The sequence below is a fragment of the Odontesthes bonariensis genome, chromosome 16 (genome assembly GCF_027942865.1).
Source record: "Odontesthes bonariensis isolate fOdoBon6 chromosome 16, fOdoBon6.hap1, whole genome shotgun sequence".
Lineage (NCBI taxonomy): Eukaryota > Metazoa > Chordata > Actinopteri > Atheriniformes > Atherinopsidae > Odontesthes > Odontesthes bonariensis.
The window spans coordinates 17140582-17160175 of record NC_134521.1 but is presented as its reverse complement, the minus strand read 5'-3'; the positions used below and the strand labels follow the sequence as shown (position 1 = coordinate 17160175).

At 43.7% G+C, this 19594-nt stretch overlaps 1 protein-coding gene across 5 annotated transcripts in view; it reads right to left on the bottom strand.

The window, feature by feature from the left end:
* Nucleotides 1-19594, bottom strand: part of auts2a (activator of transcription and developmental regulator AUTS2 a) — a 321168-nt gene that overhangs the window by 36006 nt on the left and 265568 nt on the right. For all 5 annotated transcript variants that reach the window (XM_075486458.1, XM_075486460.1, XM_075486462.1 and 2 more), the window contains exon 6: nt 1964-2012. In XM_075486458.1, the coding sequence (XP_075342573.1) occupies nt 1964-2012 (49 nt within the window). The remainder of the gene's footprint in view (nt 1-1963; nt 2013-19594) is intronic.

The following is a 19594-nucleotide window of genomic DNA, read 5'->3' as shown; positions in this document are numbered from 1 at the left end:
ATTGACAAGCGTAGTAATTAGAGATAACATTTAATGACTTCTGGCTAATGAAATCCATTCCTGGGCAAAGTGAACCCGGAGAGAGCAGGAAGGAGGGAGAAAAACAGAGAGGCAATCATAGACTGGTGGCGACTTTAAGCTCCACTTTTTGGAAAACTGCACACAGCTGACCAGAGGTGACCAAAGGGGGAAGAAAACAAATAAAGACTTGAAAACACAGAAGCAACATTCTAATGAGTATGCCTCAGGTGACAAAGAAAAGCACAACAGGTTAGAAGGGAATACACAATAATGCACTAGATTTATTGAGTAGGCGAGAAGACTGAAAGATTAAAAGATGAGGGACTAGTACTACAGAAAGTAGCACTGAGCTGATTTTCAGACAGAGCTGCACATCAGCAGCCTTTATTACCATATGAGATTACTACAGAGAATTGAATTGAATTTAGGCTAATATATAGAATAAGGTATATTAATGTGTATTACAAAGTACAACAATCTCCTATCCTGGAAACGTCGGGCATGTTTCTTTGACAGTGCCCGGTATTCCCACCAAAAGCTTTTTTAAAACCATCTGAATTAATTCGGCAGTGTTTTTCTTTTAAGGTATGTCCGTACTTTCTCAGGCTTAAGCTTAAACCTAAAGCCCAGCTCGACCTTTTGCTTTTGTACCAACAACAAAGTGCACAAAGCAACAAACAAATGCAGCCCCCGTGCACCTGCCTCTGGGCAAATATTGACACGGATCATCCCACAAACGAGCCCTCTCGCTATTTTTGTTTGAGCTGTTGCTTGATTCAAGTTTTGGTTGCATTAGAGCTCTGGTAATCCCCTCCAACAAAAAACCTACGAGACTCCATAAAAATACCAGAGCTGTATGTGCACCTGGATTCTTTTACTCGCTTTCTTTTTTTGCAATAGTGACAGGCATTAGCATATGGCGGCAGAGGAGGTGGGAATGGAGACGATAAAAAGAAGAAATGAGGGGATATTTAAATGGAAATCGGGGCCAACAGAGTGGTCTATCACGGAGCAGAGAGAAAGCATATTTTGTGTGGTGTTTCCCCGAGTCAGGTCCTTTCATAGAGGGGGAGAGAGGGTGGCTCTCTGTTGATTTAGGCTGGACAAAGGAGGCCTTAATCCTTTCAAGCGATCCAAATCAGTCCACAGAGGAGCATGTTCAAAAGGAAACCTCCCTGTCAAGCATGCCCATTGAGTTCCCCGATGCACACCACAAATCAAACCCTGGAGGGAATCAAAGGCCAGAATGTGGGAAATGCATATGGAGGTCTGTGCAGAGGAAAGTGCAGGGGCACGGGGAATAGTGGTGGGGGGTGGTGGTACAAGGGCCTATCATCAGCAATCTGCCCCATTTCATCCACAGCCCTAAAGGGGTCACAACCCTGGACTCTGAGCCTCCCTCCCAGCCTGCATGGTAACTCCCCCCCATTACAGAGGAATGTCCATTCACGCGGGGCACCTCCATTATCCCCGAGCCAGAGAAAATAGGGCTGCTTTTAACAGCAAATTAGTGACTTGATAATGAGGTCACATGTGGTGTTGGCACACTGAGGCCATAAACAGATGCCTTTTCCTGCACCCACTTCATTTCCTGCAGCATTAGCACACCCTCCTCTTCCTGCTCCGGAGCATTTCAGCATGTTCGCGACAAAAGGACACCGAAGCCGCACACTGCCTCACCCCACATGTTACATACATGTAACCACACCGCCGTGACTCGTAGTTTTAATGATACTGTCCAAAAATTACTGTCAGAGTCCCACAGAGCAGCATTTAATCGGAAACTGGATCACGAATGTGATGCCTTACTTTTAAATGATCAAACATACATGACAATCACTGCACTGAGAGATGCTTATTCTAACATGTCAGAGCGACGATGCACCTCCAGTATCACACGGACATGTTTCACAGTAGGATAAAAAAAAATAATAATCTGTACCTTTAACTGCGGCTGTGCTGAAAAATTTCTCTGAACCGGCATCGGACACCTGGAAAAGATGAGAGTGCAATGAGCAAAACATCACATTAAACTTACAGCCCAACAGTCCAAATCCTTCCTATTCCGTATTTATTTTTATTTTTTACATGAACTGAAGCAAGCTTCTGATGAAAGGTCATTAAACATGGTTTAAATAAATACTTACGCTCACAGCATTTAAAATAGTGACAAATACTCATAAAACAAACTGAATCCCACCGTCAGTGTAATTAGATGGAGCAACATTTTTAAGGTTAATATACATATTCAGCACATTTTCCTGTAAGGCTTCATTTCTGCTCTGCTCATAAAGATCAAACCGGAATATCAAGCGAAAACAAAACAAGTGGATCTTGATGTTCAGGCCACTTGATGGCACTGTTGCTCCGTGACAAAGCAGCGCGCGTGTGTATGTATGCGTGTGTGTGTGCGTGTGTGTGTGTGTGTGTGTGTGTGTGTAAAGCCTCACCGGCTGAGCACCAGCAGCATCAGCGTGGAAGGATAAAATGTGTAGTAATGACATTTAAACCCGAATTAGACAACAGAAGTCTCATATAGCTGGAAAAACCCAAGTCAGTACATTTCAAGGTAAAAGTGTATCATGTTCACAAGTAAACAGATGTTGAGGAGAGTGGAAATTAAACACCCGTTGAGCCTCATGTGGGAGTGAAACTGACAGGATTCTCTGAATGAAAATTAATTTCTAATAAACGGATTTGAGGATTCATTCGCCTCGGAATTTATTCTAAAATGTTATCCAAACACGATGTCGTGGTCGTGCAATTTTATTTCAGTGTAATTTATATGAATATTCCTTATAATAATCTTTGTGCCCGGGACATTCAAAATGTTCGTCCAGTGACAGCTGAGCTGAATGCGCACACGGCTGCTACTAAGGCGGAGAAAAACAGGAAAGATGCTTTATTACGAGGTCTTTAATTTGCTGTTGGAGCACGAGCAAAATGTAAACAAAACAAGCTGCAGAAAAATGGCAACATAACTGGGACTATCAGGGTGTGTTCGTTCACATCATTGTGCACAGTAAAGGAAAAAGAAAGAAAAAAAACCTAAATGTAAGCGGATCAGAGGCAGGGCGCATACCTTTCATTTGGCAAGGTTAGCAAGAAGAAAATAAAGTCGTGGAATTACTGTGTCTGGAGAATGTGGTCTCGTTTCACATTCTGCTTTTCAAATGATATAATCCACACAAAAGTCGGCGAAGTCTACTCCTTTTAAACCGAGGAGAGCCATGCAGAGACGAGAAGTCCTTCCAAAAAGAAAAAATTCCAAAGCCGTTCACAACGCTATTGCGCCTTTTGGACAAAGGGAACCATGTGTCTCGCCAGGAAAGCTTCTGCACCGAGGCGTCGAGAGAGAGGTAAAAAAAACAATCCCTTGATCCAATTTTCACAATTGTTTATTTCACGTATATTCTCCTGTCGGAATTATCCATAAGAGGTTACAAACAGGATCCGGGAGGGTTTGTGTGTCCGTGCGCAGAGAGGGGCTGCGTCCGATGGAGCAAACCAATCCAACAAAGCGCACCAGTTTCCTCTGTACCGACGGAGACCGAGGCGACTCAGAAAGGCAGGGAGCAAAGATTTACAAGGTACAACCCCACTGTGGCTGCGTCTTCAGCTTCGGACCGCCGTGCTCTCCGAAGGATCCCGATCATGGGCACACAGAAACCTCTCCCCATCCGCTCCCAAGCACCGGACAAACTCCCATTCATCCAACGACTGACTTTGCTTGTGAGCTGCTGCTGCCCTCGCGGTTGGGTCCTCCCACTTCCTGATTTCCAGACGGACTTGGATCCAGCTTCAGTAGCACTCCCTCAGAGGATATACACAATCGTGTTTTTTGGGCTTCCGAAAAAGCTTGGAGGTCAATTACAGCGGCGCACGTCGATGCGTTTACCTTTCGCGTAAATGGCGCGCAAAAGGAGAGACAGCAGCGCTCCAAGGATACATAAGGCGGCAGTAAGAAGGAGAGGGAGGGAAGAAAAGAGAGGAGAGGAGAGAGGGAGGGGAGAGCTAGGTAGAAAGATATTCTTTGACTCCGTACAGAGTGAGATGATGTCAGCCGCTAATGAATTCCCCAGTAGGGTGCTGCTACCATGAGAGGAGGAAAAACAAAACGCTCCTTTATGAGCAGCATGCAGCATGCAGCATGCCCCCCCCCCAAGCCCACAAGCGCTGTCTTCCAGTTGTATCAGCTCCCACTGCATTGGCCCGAAGGGAGGTCAACTGGATAAATAAAAGACACTTTGGGTCATTTAGTCTGAGCTTTGAGCTCTCCACAGACCACCCTGACAGAACCAAAACACGACTACCTTCCACCTCAGACACTTCAGGCATAAGTCACTGCTAGTGACTTTGTAATTATATGATGACTTTACCAGACCCCAGAGGTTTATTTTTCCCTCTTAGATGGCAAAACAGAAAATCATCTTGCTCCAAGGGGCCACTTTCTAGTTATTTCCAACTGTTGGTGCCACACGGTGTGTATTTTTAAAGGATTGTGCAGATTTAAGGTGTTTTTCTGCAAAGATTCACACTGCAGATGTGAAAATAATATTTAGCGGAGAGTTGCTTATCCTTCTTTGCCGCAATCCCTTTTATTGGGCAATCCTAATCTAATGGTGGACATTGCTGGAAAATCCTCTTAACAGTGCAAACCCGTGCATCCTACAGCTTGTCTAATGAGCATTAGCCCGCTGGCTGGGAGGTCAGTGGAAGCACAATAGAGACACATTGCAGAAGTCTCTCCCCGCCAGCTCTGTCCGAGCCACCGCAGAGCAGAAAACAGACTTAGCTCATAGCTCAGATGCTAATCCATCCCTCGGTAACGAGGAGACCGAGGTTTGGTTGGCTTGCCGGGATCCGCCGTACAAGCATGAGGTCATGGGAAATGGGATATACAGTCGCCTGCGTTTCATAATGGCAAGACAAATCCTCGCTTAGAGTTAACACAGCAGCACTTTCCTCCAAACTGCAGTCAGATTCTAAGTCTTCTTTAATAATTCATCCATAGAATTTGCAAGGCTGTTCGTGGACACTGATGGGATATGTAGAGAACAAATCATGTGATTTATGAGAGCAGGTGAAGTCCTGCCACACAGACCACAACATTTGCTCGTTATTGAGCAGCTCCAGCGAATTAAATAACAAACCTCTTAACCTGCTGTTACTCATAAACCAGGACGACATCTTTGATAACTGCAGTGAAATAACGCTACTCCATACTAAGCATACTGAGGCAGAAATGCAATGAATCTTATTAAAAAGAAGTTTCAAACGTACAAACTGTGGTTACATGTGATCGAACTACATGGATTCTCACATTTGATGCAGTGGTTGTGATGACACACCAGGAGTTGGCTTCAAAAGCATGACAACGCTGACTTTAAGATATGTTTTTATGTGACTGTCACTGACAGAAAATGGCTACCAGTCCTGCTCACAGGCCCCTGCAGCAGCAGCAGCTATGAACAAGCTGCTGTTCTCCATTTTATATGGTCATTATCAGATTTGAGAGCGACCACAAGTCTGTGATTACAGCCACACTACCAAACAATTGGCATCCGGATCTCACACTGCGCCTCATTTTCAATTGAAATGAAATTCTGACAAACATGAGTGTGCACATATAAACCAGATTCCAGCACAGTTTCACATGGAAAAACATAGTCTGTGCGAGACAGCGAAGCACCGAGATCAAACAACGTCTGGACGTGCTCTATGGATCTCTGTAATTGCTGTCTGGGCATGCATTTTCTGCCTATAGAAAATCAGTTTCACACTGACATTTTGCCATATTTTATTCTGGGTTTATTTTGGAAACTCTCCACTTCAAAGAAACCAGGACCGTGTTCGTCTCTCCCCCCACAACCACGGTTTAATTTTACAGGAACTCGCCTAGATTACAATCACAGGGGACCGGTTTGCCTTTATGAGCCTTCCTGCCATTATGCCAAACCTAACCTTGATTAAAATATTACTGATAAGCGTAACATGAGTGTTGGCAACGCGATACGTTAAAAGCTTTTTGCACGCTTGCCCATTGACTCCAAACTCTCTCTTTGATTTGAAGAACCTCAAAAAATAAATGTCATGTGTTAAAACTGACATTTAACAGAGTGGTGAGGAGAAGTGATCTCATGTGGATGGGGACCAGAGAAGTAGTTTCACCTCTCAATGACATGTCAGAAAGAAACAGACGACAGCCTCTCCTACACGTGACAGAGTAATAGACACAGATTTAAGGCTACATTTAAGATGCAAATATAGAACTTATTTGCAAAAGACCTTTTAACTCGTCTTAGAAGGAAAAGCACACATGAAGTATGTTTCTGTTCCATCATCACTAACCGTTGACTGCGATCATTTGGAAGACGAGCAATATTTCTTCCCTCGTGTGGACGGACATGTCGCACTAACTAGTTATTTTCTAATTCTCTTTTTCAGCCCGTGGCTTTAGGCATAGCGTTACTCTGAGCCATAAGTAACGTACTCTCAGTAATAACATTAACCTGCTGACACTTGGTGTAATTACGATCATTTTACCCTCTTACGTTAATAGGACGGCATCGTAATACTTGTTAATTCGGGGGGGGGGGGGGGGCAGCAGAGGAAAACTGGAATGTTATTAGCCGGCATGTGTTTGCTCATAAACTTGAGTATTCTGCAAATGAAAATGTAAACTTGATGGTGCTGGATGAAAAGTTATTACAGTTCCTCCTTAGGGAAACGTGAAAGTGTGAAATTAATTTCACTGCAAACCATCAAGTCGGAGAGAAACAAGGTACGTAAAGGAATCTATGCTCCTAAAATCTGTCTGACAAAAAAAACCTGTCTGAGGCGCTGAGCTGGTAAACCTTTGATTGGCTGTACGACTCGTCAAGTGAATCACGTTTCCTGATTTTTCAGGATCGTCCAGGCACAGAATCGGGTTAAACTGGACACAAAGAGTGCAAGCAAGAAAGCTAAAAACAAAACAAATGCATTGCTTGATTTTACAACTAACTGGCTCCACAAAACCAACACTTCCCTTCAGAGACAAAAGGCGTTTTGATGCCTCTTCCGCACAAAATACATCGATGGCCTGGCTCATCGTTCTTGTCTGGATGGAGAGGTGTTAAACTTATGAATGATTAATCAGCTCATACATGCCTGCCATCCGTCATAACAACTACACATAAAGCTATTAAACTTTTAACTTGATAAGAAGTACATTTTGCTCTGACACTGTTTCATAATAACAAGGAAATCACATAAAGCATATTTTTATTGGCCATATAGTTTCTGCGATACGAGTCAATAAATTAATTAATTCTCCAAAGTGCACCAGATTCAGATCAGCAGGAGCTTACAGAATGGATTTGTTGGCAAACCAATGGCAATGTTAGACCATACATTCTCCATCAAATGTACGGTTCCTATGGTAACGCGATGCAAAACCTACATTGTGTTTCAGTATCACTGCGAAGCTTCTTTGTCGACATGGCATTTCGTTAATATTATATACATTAACATTGATATATAAAATATTTAACAGATTTAATGCTGAAAAGATCTCACTGAATCAACGTTGTATTTTGGTTATTAAAATGCCAACATAGGCTAACAGTGATCAGCCTGCACGGACCGACTTTTCAGATGATTGCTGAATTGTTGATTTTTTTTAAAGATTTATTTAAGTTCAATTAAGCGTTTTTTTTAAAGTGTCAGACATCGACTTCCTCTACGTCTGCCTGACGACAGTTAAACGGATTTTGCAGTACGTGACATCATCAGGACAAGAGCTGGTGAAGGGACCTCTTGGATTGGTGCCTCTGTTTTTTTCAGACGGATTAAGCCCAAACTCTTGAACTTTGAGTTCAGCCTACGTTACCATAGTGATCAAACCGGGTTAAAAAAGAGCCATCTTTATGACACTAAAGCTAAACCATTAATCCAGCTGTGTGGTACACCCCTCGGGTTATAATCTGAAAATAATATGGCCAGTTCCAAGCAACGATTTAATCCCTCTTAACGATTCCTAAAATGAATACAACACATGAACAGACAGTGAGCATAAATAATGGCAGCGTATTATAAGCAGATAAACATTGGAAGAGCACATATGGTGTTTCAGTGGCTGTTTACGTACAATATTCCGATTATAGGAATTATTCTGGGAATTAACAGAATTACCATTTATGCAGCTCAAAGTAAATAAAACCTGTTTTACAAGGATATTTAAAATAAATCCTTGCCTTTTCAGTCAAACAGGGGGTCTTAAATCATACCCTCCTTGTTGCTTAAGATCAGAGACGACCAAATGCAGCGTACGACCAAGAAGTGAGAAATATCTCTAATTGCATGCCTACAAACCCTCACGCTTACACTCGCCAACATCTCCTCTCCGGGCTATTTGAAGGCAGACTGCTGCTGTTTTATTTATTTTTATTAATTTTATCACATCGTATGCGTACGTTTTGTCTAAAGTCATTACATCGGACCTTATCTCTCCACGCCTGCACTGGTTTGTCAATGGCAACTGGCTCTAATCTCTACCCCCTCCTGACAAGCAGCACTGACAGGCCTTTTCTTCCCAGTTCCTCAGACACATAGCCAGACATAAATTAATCTGTCACTCATTGGTAGCATTAATGTGGATGACACACATTTCTGAATGCAAACACATACACAGACATGTGCACACAAAGACAAACGCGTCCAGCATTAATAACTGTTACACAAACTGGGACACTACAGAATGCCCAAAGTAGGAAAAGCTTCTGCAAAAGCTGACAGCCTGCTGTTAAAATGCATCAATCAAACGTCCTGATGGAGAGAATGAGGGATTTTCAGAGCCTTTGAAGGACGTGACCAGCATTATCGGAACATTAAGGAAGATTGACGGACGCAGGGATGAAAGCGTCTATGAGATCCGATGACTATACCTCTTAAAGCAGGTCCTTTGTGTAATAATAAAGCTTCCCTGAGCTCAGAGATATGGAACTCAAATCACGTCAGACAGTTAAGCAGCGGAAAAGTATTTCTTCCGGTTGTTAAAAGCCTGTAGAGACTATGTTATCTGCTTATCTGTATCTGCTTATCTCCCTGTGGCCTCTGAAAGCAATCCGAGGCTGTAGGAGTTCAAGATAAATGGCCTGATCAATGGCAGACATTATCTGGATCTGGTGGACAATAATCAGATCCAGTTGACATTGCGGGCGGAAAAAAGAACTGGCCTGTCAGCGAGAACAAACCCGCCGCACTGGCCATCAGTCTAATGTCGCTGCTGTGGGACTCACTTTGGCCAACAATGGAGACAAGAAAATTGGTTTAACCTTTCCTGCCCAAGATGCTTTGGTTGCGTATAAATGCAACCGACCCCCCCCCCCCCCCCCCAAAAAAAAAAGCACATCCGCGCTCCTTTACCCGCACTCAGGCCAGTCACAGGAAAAATAGGAGACTTTTTTGCCTAAATTACAGACGTTGCTTTGGAATGCGGGCCGTGGGCTACGATGCCGTGGATAATTTCAGACCAGTCAATCACTCCCTTTGCTTTGTACAGAAAGGAGAATATGTGCCTCAAAACGCACACAACATCTTGCATATTAGGCATGATTTACCTTTAACATTTTCTTTTAATGTCACAATAATTACTATTTCCCAAAAGCCAAGCTGAAGTATTTCAAAAGGCCAAATCTGTGTGCTTATTTGTGGTGACATCACTGTGTTTCACACATATGCAATAATGCTCATTTTATAAATCTGTAGAAATGACAACATTGAAAAGATTTCACACCTTCATTTGGTTTGGTTCACTTTCATGCTGCGCTTTTCAAAAGCAGACCGAACCGCCTGGACAACGCCACGCAGTTACAACAGCTGCTCGTTTGGGTTTTGCCCGAAACGAGCACTGACCAGGAAGGAAAAAAAGACGAGAAAGAAGAAAACCTGGCTCATCGATTGGCCAGGGCTGAAAACGGAAATCCATCCCCTTCAGCTGGCTTGTTCACAGCAAAAACAAACAATAGATTAACACCACATTTATACAGTCTCTGGGTTTCTGTTTTTACGTTGGTGTTCAGACCATTTTTTTCAAGAAGCTGCCCAGAATGAGCAGCAAGAGAGGCAGCGAGCTATCCTACTTCCTCGCTTTTGATTCGCTTGTTTGCATTGCCCACTGTAAGCGAGCCGCACCAGGCTTCAGTCGCAAGCGTACCGACACCAACATTTTTAGGTGGACCGGAATTCGCTGTTCTGGTCCACACCAGAGTTCGAAGGAGCTTTCACACCTGACCAAACGAAGCGGACTATGCGAGCTCTGGTGTGAAAACGCCCTTAAAATAACTAAATTAAAAAAATTTAAATTTCAAATGCATTCAAACATGTTAGTCTGACCAAAATCACATCAAATTTCAAGCTCTCAAAGTCAGGACTATGGGCTTAGGCGCTCCATACGTAAACCGTAGTTCCCGTCCAGTTACAGAATAAGAAGCCAGTAACAACTGAGAATAAACACAGTGGTTGGCATGCATCTTTTTAAAATAACAGTCAAGTGTATATTGAAATAGCTGAACTCCCAATAAAGCTGCTCTCATTCGCATATTTTTGGTTTTGTCAGATGAAAATCCACCCATTAAGACTTATATGTACGATGATCTCCAATAGAGAAAGTTGGAAATGACAGAATGTCTTTTGTCCAAAGCATGACAGCTTGACAAATGAGTGTTTGAATTTAGTTCTACAAATCCACTGATACTCTTACTCAGTATAACTTCATCAAGCTGTAGTGTTATTTTAACTTGAAAACAAAAAACAGGGCAGTAAGCCTCCTTTAATATGACCCAAATTTTCTCTGTACAGTGGAGTCATATCCCAGACAGAAACATTCCTAACAGATAAAACACAGCACGGCAAACCCCCCACTTTAATTCCTCTCACTAATCTGCATGTCTTTATATTCGTGGAGACCCACCAGACATCCACAACCAAAGAACTGCGGTGCTGAAACCCCCCACGAGGCCTCGATTTAATACTAACCAAGAGCAACTGTGCTGGCAGGGATAATATTTTCCCTTTTTGTTTCTTTCTTTCTCAGCAGTGCAATGGGAGTGAGGAGACAAGGGGAGGCAGAGAGATAAAGGAAGAGGAACTAGAGAGGGAGAGAGCAGAGAAGAAAACAAAACAGGAGGAGACGATGAGAGACAGACAAGATGGGGAGGGAGAAGGAGCCAAACAGGGGGATGAAACAGAGGGGAAAGAAACAACCTGCTGTGCCTTTTTAAAAAGGAATGGCTACAGGAAAGCACTGAGGAAATCAACACTAAGACGTTGTATTTAAACCTGTCTGACCCTCTGCATAACCCCCCCCCGAGCGATTTGCCTGGCTAGGGAGCTATGGACAGAGGGATTAGGTCCTCTGAAACGCACCGTCAAGATCATTCTGTCAGGCACCAGTGGAGACAGGCCCAGCCACCCCCACTGCAGTCCCCTTGCTCCACTCAAACAAGACTCTTCAAGGCTCTCTCTGTGCTCAACAGCTCCGAAGTGGGGGGCCGATGATAGACTCTCTTGGGGGAAGATGGGCTATGGACATCAAAAGCTAGCAGGGTGACAGACAGCAGGGAGGTCTCTGCTCAGCCTCCGGCAACCTTCCTTCACCCTGTCGCTGTCCTCCGCTGTGTCTGTCTGATCTGTGCATCCATGGCCCACCCCCCATACTGGCCATTGAGGGGGTCTAATTGTATTTTGGTGGGCCTGAGCTAAATATGGCTGCTGTACTGCCTACAATAGCCTCCCTGGAGGGGGACTGAATGATGGGAAGGAGAGAAATGGAAAGCTTAAGTGGTAGGTCTAACGTAGGGCTGTTCGCACATCACAAGAGAGGAATTATCTGGGACATCATAATGAAAATCTAGCAAAAAGTTATTGTTTTTTCCAACTTGCAACACAGAGGTCGTCAGCTAATCTGTGCTGTGTCCCCTCAAGAATTCCCCAAAAGAGAATTTGCTGTGGGGGAGCCAAGCCTCTATCGTGTGACAGTGTGCTTTAACAAGTCAGGGTCCACAGAGATGGGACTTAGATATCCTCCCTGACCTGGTCGCCCCCTGTGCTGCTCATATCCCCTTCTGTGTAACACTAGAACATTGGAGACTTACTGAACAAGGGGAGGACTGTGTGCGAGTTCATGTATGTTTGGAGACGGGAGCAATTTCAGTCAATCCCCTTCTTTCCCTTGGTGGTGTCCCAGAGGTGGAAAAGTGAGCTGATAGTTTGTGACCTACATATGAGGCTGGTTGTGGGCCAGAAACTGAGGCCACAACTGGGTTGCAGGGGGTCTGTCTGTTGACATGAACGGAAGGCCTCTTCCACTTTGAAGCCCTGTATATTTAAATATTTTATGACCCCCTTATCTCCAGCCCCTTTCATCGGATTTGCGCACTGACTCGCGGCTGCCTTTCATTAATAGCCCAGCAAGAGAGGGGTTAGTGTCAATCTAAAGCCCCCACCAGTGAGGCAGATCTGAGGGAGCCTTTCCCTTAGCTGGGTCCTTCTGGCACTCACCATATCTGGAAGACGATCTTGTTAAATGCTAGTAACAATTACACCAATTACAGATAAGCCTAAGTGTGTCAAAGCCACAACATGATGTTTACAATGATTAGCATGCAGCGACATCAGCAGGGATGGTAATCAAGGCTAGTGCCTGGTGCTTCACAACATCACAGGGCTCTTTATCTGTCACTATCGATAAAGGGCCACCAGCTATAGACAGACGCTAACGGAGCTGTCACGTTCAGCACCAGTCACGCTTCTGTAACCAAACTGCAGTTAAAGCACATCAGCTTCGAGGGAAGACTTTACAAGACGCTACATAAACGGTACAATGATGGAAAATGCAAGAACGGCAAAACCCGCCTTGCCTTTGTTGTCACAGACACCGGAGAGAAACACTGAGATTCTGACTAAAGCGCTCCTGCCTCTGCTCCTGTGGTGAATAATCCTGGTTATCAGATCCACAAATAAGAATGATGTATTTTTACAGCAGAGTGGGCCAGTAGATTTCCATGAAGGCGAGCGCTGCATAGGTGCGGGGCATCTAGAAATGTATCTCCAAGGCTGGCGATCATGACATAAGGGTCTGCTTGTTTGCTGGTAATAGAGATGCCTTTGAGAGAGGCCTGCGTCTGCCCGCAGGACGCATTCCACGCTTTCCTCCACAAACTCTGTGCCGCCGTCAGTCTCTGGGTCCTAAATGTGCACATTGTGAGGCTGCCCTGCTGGCTGCCTGACAGCAGCACATTTCACCATGGGGTGATTTGAGTGGACCCAGACTCCCATGGCACAGACAGAGCATGCTCTCTCCCTTAAAGTGTGTGTGATACTTTCTAAATGGGCGTGTTGTTTGTGTTTATGCGATTGTGTCAAACAAATCCCCCTTTGAGTTTGGCTTTTGATATTTAAGTGATACGAGGAGGGGCTGCACTGTATCTGCCAGCACTGGACCAAAATCTGCCGTGGATGTGGATCTCTAGCCGTCTTTCAGCATGTGTGTGTGTGTGTTTGCTGCCTGGTGTCAGTGAGGCTACAAGGGACCACCAGTGCTCAGGGCCACCCGGGACACAGCCAGCACTAAGCTCAATCATCAGTGCCTGCCTCAGCTGGGCTTACCATGTACTGTGTTTACCAACACCGAGCTTCAACAAGATGATCTGGGACATTTTTTGCCGTCTCGCTAACTCTCTCCGACACACACACACACACACACACATAAGAGGATTTATACTGGCAACAGGGACAGGCTGTGTCACTTATCCAGAGAGAAAGCTGAAGCACCACATACTGTTTGACCCCACCTCACATGCCTGGATGCACAGGCAAACATCCACAAACACACACACGTGCTCCCCTTTAGGAAGCTGCGGTTTGGCCTGAGCTTTGCAGAGTCCACCGAGACAGGAGTAAACAGTTAGCTGAATAATAGCGTTGTCCATTTTAATGAAAAGCTGAACGAACAACCTTGTAACAGAAAGGCCGCATGTTTTGTTTTTTTAGCTAAACATCATTCAGCATTCATCCTAATGAGTTTAACACAGAATTATAACTGCTACTGGAGTTCTGGTTGCACGCATTTGCATTTGTAGCACGTGATCTAACTCTGCACCAGTTAAAGTTTTTAATATCAATTTGACTACCACTACTTTTACATGAAGTGTTTTTATTGGGTCTTTCTTTAAAAAGCCATCTGTAAGCCAGGACAATAAGAGTGTGAATGGAATTGTTAGCAGAGGCAGCGCTGGCTGTGTTTTCCTCTGCAGTCGACTGATTAGTCTGCTCCGATGGCCACATTGTTACGTGATAACAGCGGGCGGATGGTTGGCTGGCCCCGAGGAAGTCATTCAGAGTGAGTTCACTGACTCGCTGACCAGGGATATTAAAGGAGTGTCTTTTAGTCATGCTTGATGGAGTCCACCCCTCTGACTCCTCTGCAGCCTCTGGTGTGCAGGGGAATCCAACAGGGCCGGGGAGGCCTGCGAACACCTGCCATCCACCAGCGCTTCAGGCACAGTAACACCTAACGCTGCTTTTGAATCCACACATGGAGGGGCACGCACATAGTACATCTGTGACATACTGACCGACTGGCATGTTTTTTCATGCAAAGCCAGATGCTGGTGATATGCATACATGTAGCATTCAAAATATCCACAACAGATGTGTGTGAAAACAGACGTGCAATTAATCACACCACCACACACAAACACGTTCACTGTCACTGCCTGCGGGTAGGGTCCTCCTGAGACCCCTGAGGTGACAGATGTGTCAAAACAACATATTGGTTTCACTCCTTATTGCTGTGGTGTTGCTTTGTTTCCTCACCCCGAAAGAAAAAAAAAAGAACACGCTGGATCTGATTTTCTCTGCATATTGCCGATGCATTTTTCACGAGTTACTCCGAAAACACCATGTTTCTCGACATTAAAAAGCAATTTAGCACAACCAGGATTAAAAGCGCATGTTAAATTGAAGGCTACACTTGGTGTGGGCATGAAAAATTGAGTGGCTCCTTATATTAACCAGGTTGAGCGCTGCACACAGCATTTAGATACACGAAATGGAATCTTTTAGCATTACTAATTCAGCCACAGGAAAGCTGTTGTTGAGATGTTCACGGCTCCACAGCCGAATACAAACAATGCAGCTGGAGCTGTGCTGTACGTCTTTGTGTATACTAGGTGGATATCCATCAGGAGGGATTGCTAAATATAAAATCTTTTCAGCAGTTCTCATTCAGCGTCATTTAAGCTCAGCTTCCTCCGTTTCCTTAGACAAGCTGTGAACTGTAACCATGAACCCTCATTCCACAAATCCATGAACTGACTTCACATTTATGCTTAGCTAACAAGAGGAAGAATAGTATTCGTGTTCTAATGTGAACATCACTGATCTCCTTTCCAAACTGATTTAGGGTTAAGCCTTTTGTGAGACTCTAAAAAATGAAGGGAGCTTTGGGCTTGTGGGAAAAAGCCAGACTAGACACTCCTGTTTAAACTGGCTCCGATTCCAAAACGTCCTCTAATGTTTACTCTCACTACACCGAGAGAGCGATAGAGGAGGGCAGATGAAGAGAGCAGGATGAACGCTCATTTAGTGGACCGTGGACCCACTTAAACATGATGATGGATGCTAATGATGCCCATAATTACAGTTTCTAAAATGGTGATAATTACAATTCTTTTATAGCTCTTTATCTGCAGACGATCTTGATAATGACTGTCAGAGTGATAAACAATGATTGCCAGCGTTTGACCTTTGAAAGCACTGATCTAACAAATAACGCACTCCAGGATGAGACAAGAATCTTACTTTACATTACTTGTAACCATTATTCTAAATCTGAAAAGAAGTCATTTACTGATGTTTGGACACTACCTCATTACACGAGGCAATAGAAATGACAGATTTCTGACCAATTGGGGAAGAGATAAATGTAGATACTACACCGTTAACTGAACTGATAAATCAAATCATGTATGCTTACTTTTCTTTTATCTCCTTTTTTTGTCTCCACCACCCCCCAAGGGTCAAGAGTCAGTCTGTATTAGCACAACAAAATGAATTGTATCGAATCTTTCGATGATAATATAGAAATAATGACTATGGGAAGCACAGACAACATAGATTGGGATCAACATCAAACATGTCATTAAACTGGAACCAAAGAACAGTTTCCAGTGCAGCATAATCAATAATTTTCTTCAAAGTCTGTGAAATCAACCCGAGATAAGCCAGATATCAAAGTCCACCCTCCTTACATTCAGCTCAGCACTGTAATGTTGGCTTGGCTCCCCTGTCACATGGCACCGATTACGCCCATTACAACAAATGCCTGATAATGCAATCAAGCAGCTTTGAAGCTCAATGATTCTCCAGTGCCTGCTGTAATGTGGGGAAAATGAAACCGTTCCCTCAGTGTCTCACATTCTGACGAGACCTTCATCAGCTGGAGAAAGGGAGACGGACGGACAGACCGAGGGCATTTCAGATTAACTCACCCATCTTTAGCTCAGAGCCCAAACAGGCTGATGGAGTCCAAATGCACTAATGGGCTCATGGCACCACCTATGGGTATTTGTGCACAACTGTTTGCCCACGCATAAGGTGCAGCGTATTGACCCAGGATGGAGACGGTGCAAATTTGTGAACTTCTTTTTCAAGACTGAGACAAAGTTTGAACAAACTGCTGCAATAAAGTGACTTTTTGATAAATATAGCTCAGTGCCTTCCATGTTCATAGATATTCATAACACAATCTGTTACATAACTTATATAAAACTGTATCCACTACTTTTTTTTTGGTTATTTCATTACTTGGATGCTAAAGCCTATTGTGTATGCATGTGTCAATGCATGTGACAATCATGCCTCCCAGGAACCGTGAGGCTTGATACCACTCGTCTCACCTGTGATGGGTGCCATCGTTACTAATACAGCCACACAAGATGAAACCCTGTGAACGCACAAAGACCTACAATATACAAAGATTCACCCACACAGAGCGCCTGACTGCACGTCCCTGATCTCATCTTCTGGTTTAATGAAAAACGGGCAGCTATGGCAAACCACTGGAATCACAGCCAGTCTGCACTGAGCTACGACCCTCTGTTACACGTAGTTCCTGAAACACACCGCCTGCCCGTCTCTCTCTGTTCAGCTGATGATTCATGGCTGCTGATCGATGGCCGCTCCCGTGTCTTTTCTAACAACCTCTCACTTGCGATTATTTTGCTGACGCTTGACAGGAGATGACCCTGCGCAGGGACAATTTGTAGAGGGAGGAGTGTGAAGGATGCTTGCTGCCTCCGACGCATACTACTGTAAGTGATCAATGGAACTTTAACATGAAGGACCTATTGACTTGCCACGTATAACCAATACGATTACAGTTAGGTTCCAACGACATCCTGCTGTGTTCCCTCCATTGAAGAAAGTCAACAAGTCTGATAGAGGAATTCTGTTTTGCATCTGGATCACATTGAAACCTTAAAGATAACATACATAACTACCTTAAACCATACTTACCACCCCCAACATCAGCATCAGGGTGTTCTGTGATCATCTCCTCTTTCCATCCCTGTTGTCACCTTATTGACATATGCTTTCTCAGCCTTCCACAATATTTTTTTTAATTCAGTTATGTAAATCAGTCTTTTCCGAGCTTGTCGTCTTGATTTTATGTTGATGCATTTATTATTTTGTGTCGTTTTGTTTTGTGGTAAAAGGTTTTTTTTCCCCCCATTGGAATTTTACTCAGCAGCACAAATTAACAACTCGTTTTCATATCCTTTTCCCTTCTTTGTATTCTTTATTACACCTTTTTTCCCCACTGTTTTGTCACTTTCGTACAAAGATGAATTATACATGTGCTGTAACAAGAAATCCTCTACAGGCTACTTGCAAGAAGGGATATATGTATTGCACGTTCTTACCAAGCCATTGTGCTGTGCATAGCTTCCATTAATAGTCGCACTTTCTTGTAACATGAGCTCAAGACAAAAATAATTCTGAATATTTTAGCCTGATCTGTCTGTAAAAGGGTAATATAAAGCCTATCATCCTTTTACAAATACTAAAAACTCAATAAAAAACATCTGAAGCAGCAGCTTGGTGCTTTATTAAACCCTAAAGCTTTTATTCAGGTCGTCTGTCTTTTCATCGCTCACAACGGAAAGTGAGACAGCTAATGTTGGACGTATTAATGTAACGCAGCCATTGTCCATTTGAACTGATTTTAACAAACCTTTCTATTTCAGCTTTGATATATGGCCAGTTGTAATACAGCAATTAGCTTGGACAGTCTACCATAAAATCCTCTGTTCTGACTAAAACCACATGTTGGGTGCAATCAGACTGTGAATCTGAACTGAATTTCCTGTTATATTTGTTTTAATCACTACTTTTGTACCCATGAGTCCTGAAGAGTTGTGGTTCTGATTCCCCCGCCGGAGTACCACTCCACTCCCGGGCAGAGAGCATTAAGAGGCTGGAGCTTACAAATCAGCCACAAAAGAAACCATAAATAAATAAAAGCCAAAGCAAGGCTCTGGTTTTGAAAACAACAAAAAGCACAGTTAAATCATTTTACATCGGACAGATGCAATTAAGTTTCAATTTAGAGAGATTACAGATTGATCAGAGCATAAAAGTCCCAGCCTTTCACCCTGCTGGTCTGATGCTCCATCTTTTGCCAACTTTCACGCATCCTTTCATTGTATTTACACACATAAGACTCAGCTGGGCTCTACATTCTAGCTGAGCCTAGAATTTTCAATATCTATCGGTACTGAAAAGCCCGCTCGGTTGAGCCTTTGCTTTCAGGAAGGGGAACACAGAGCTTCAGGTTTACGTTCCCCATCATCAGCACTGAGGAAAGTGCAGCTCTGCACTGTTTTGCAAACAGAAGTTGGGGATGGGAGAGGCGCTTAGTTGAGTCTCACGTTGTTAAGTTTAGAAATAATGACGATAAAAATTCTCTGTGCAGAAATGATTTGATTAGTGCTTTCAGGTTTAAAAAGGAACCTGGATGCGTACCAAATTACTGTGGAGCGGAAGGTGCGACAGAGCTCTTAATTGCTGGAACTGCACCTCGAGACTTGATGATTTGTGACATCTTATCCGGTGCTTTGCGCTAACACTAATAACTGTTAATTAACTGTAGCAAGAATGCCGGAGAGTGGGGAGCAAGGGAGGAAAATGCACACTCTTTCACACACACGCGTGCGTGGCCTTGTGTGTTCTTGATTAAAGGAAAAAGTGTCTCCAGGGATGCATACGAGATGTAGAGTCGATGTTGGAGGTCAGGGCGTTTGTCGTTCTGTAATGCTAATGGGCACAACAGAGCCGCACAGCTATCAAGGAAAAAAAAAAAAAAGAAAGAAGAAAAATAACAGAGATGCCATTATTGTTTTCAGATTGATCTGGCTGTGTAAATTTGTTAGCCCTAATTGGTCCACAAAGACTGAAAACAAAGTCAATGTTCCGTTCCAAGGCCAGCTTCAATTTCCAAAGCAGATGTTCACAGATGTCGTTTTTT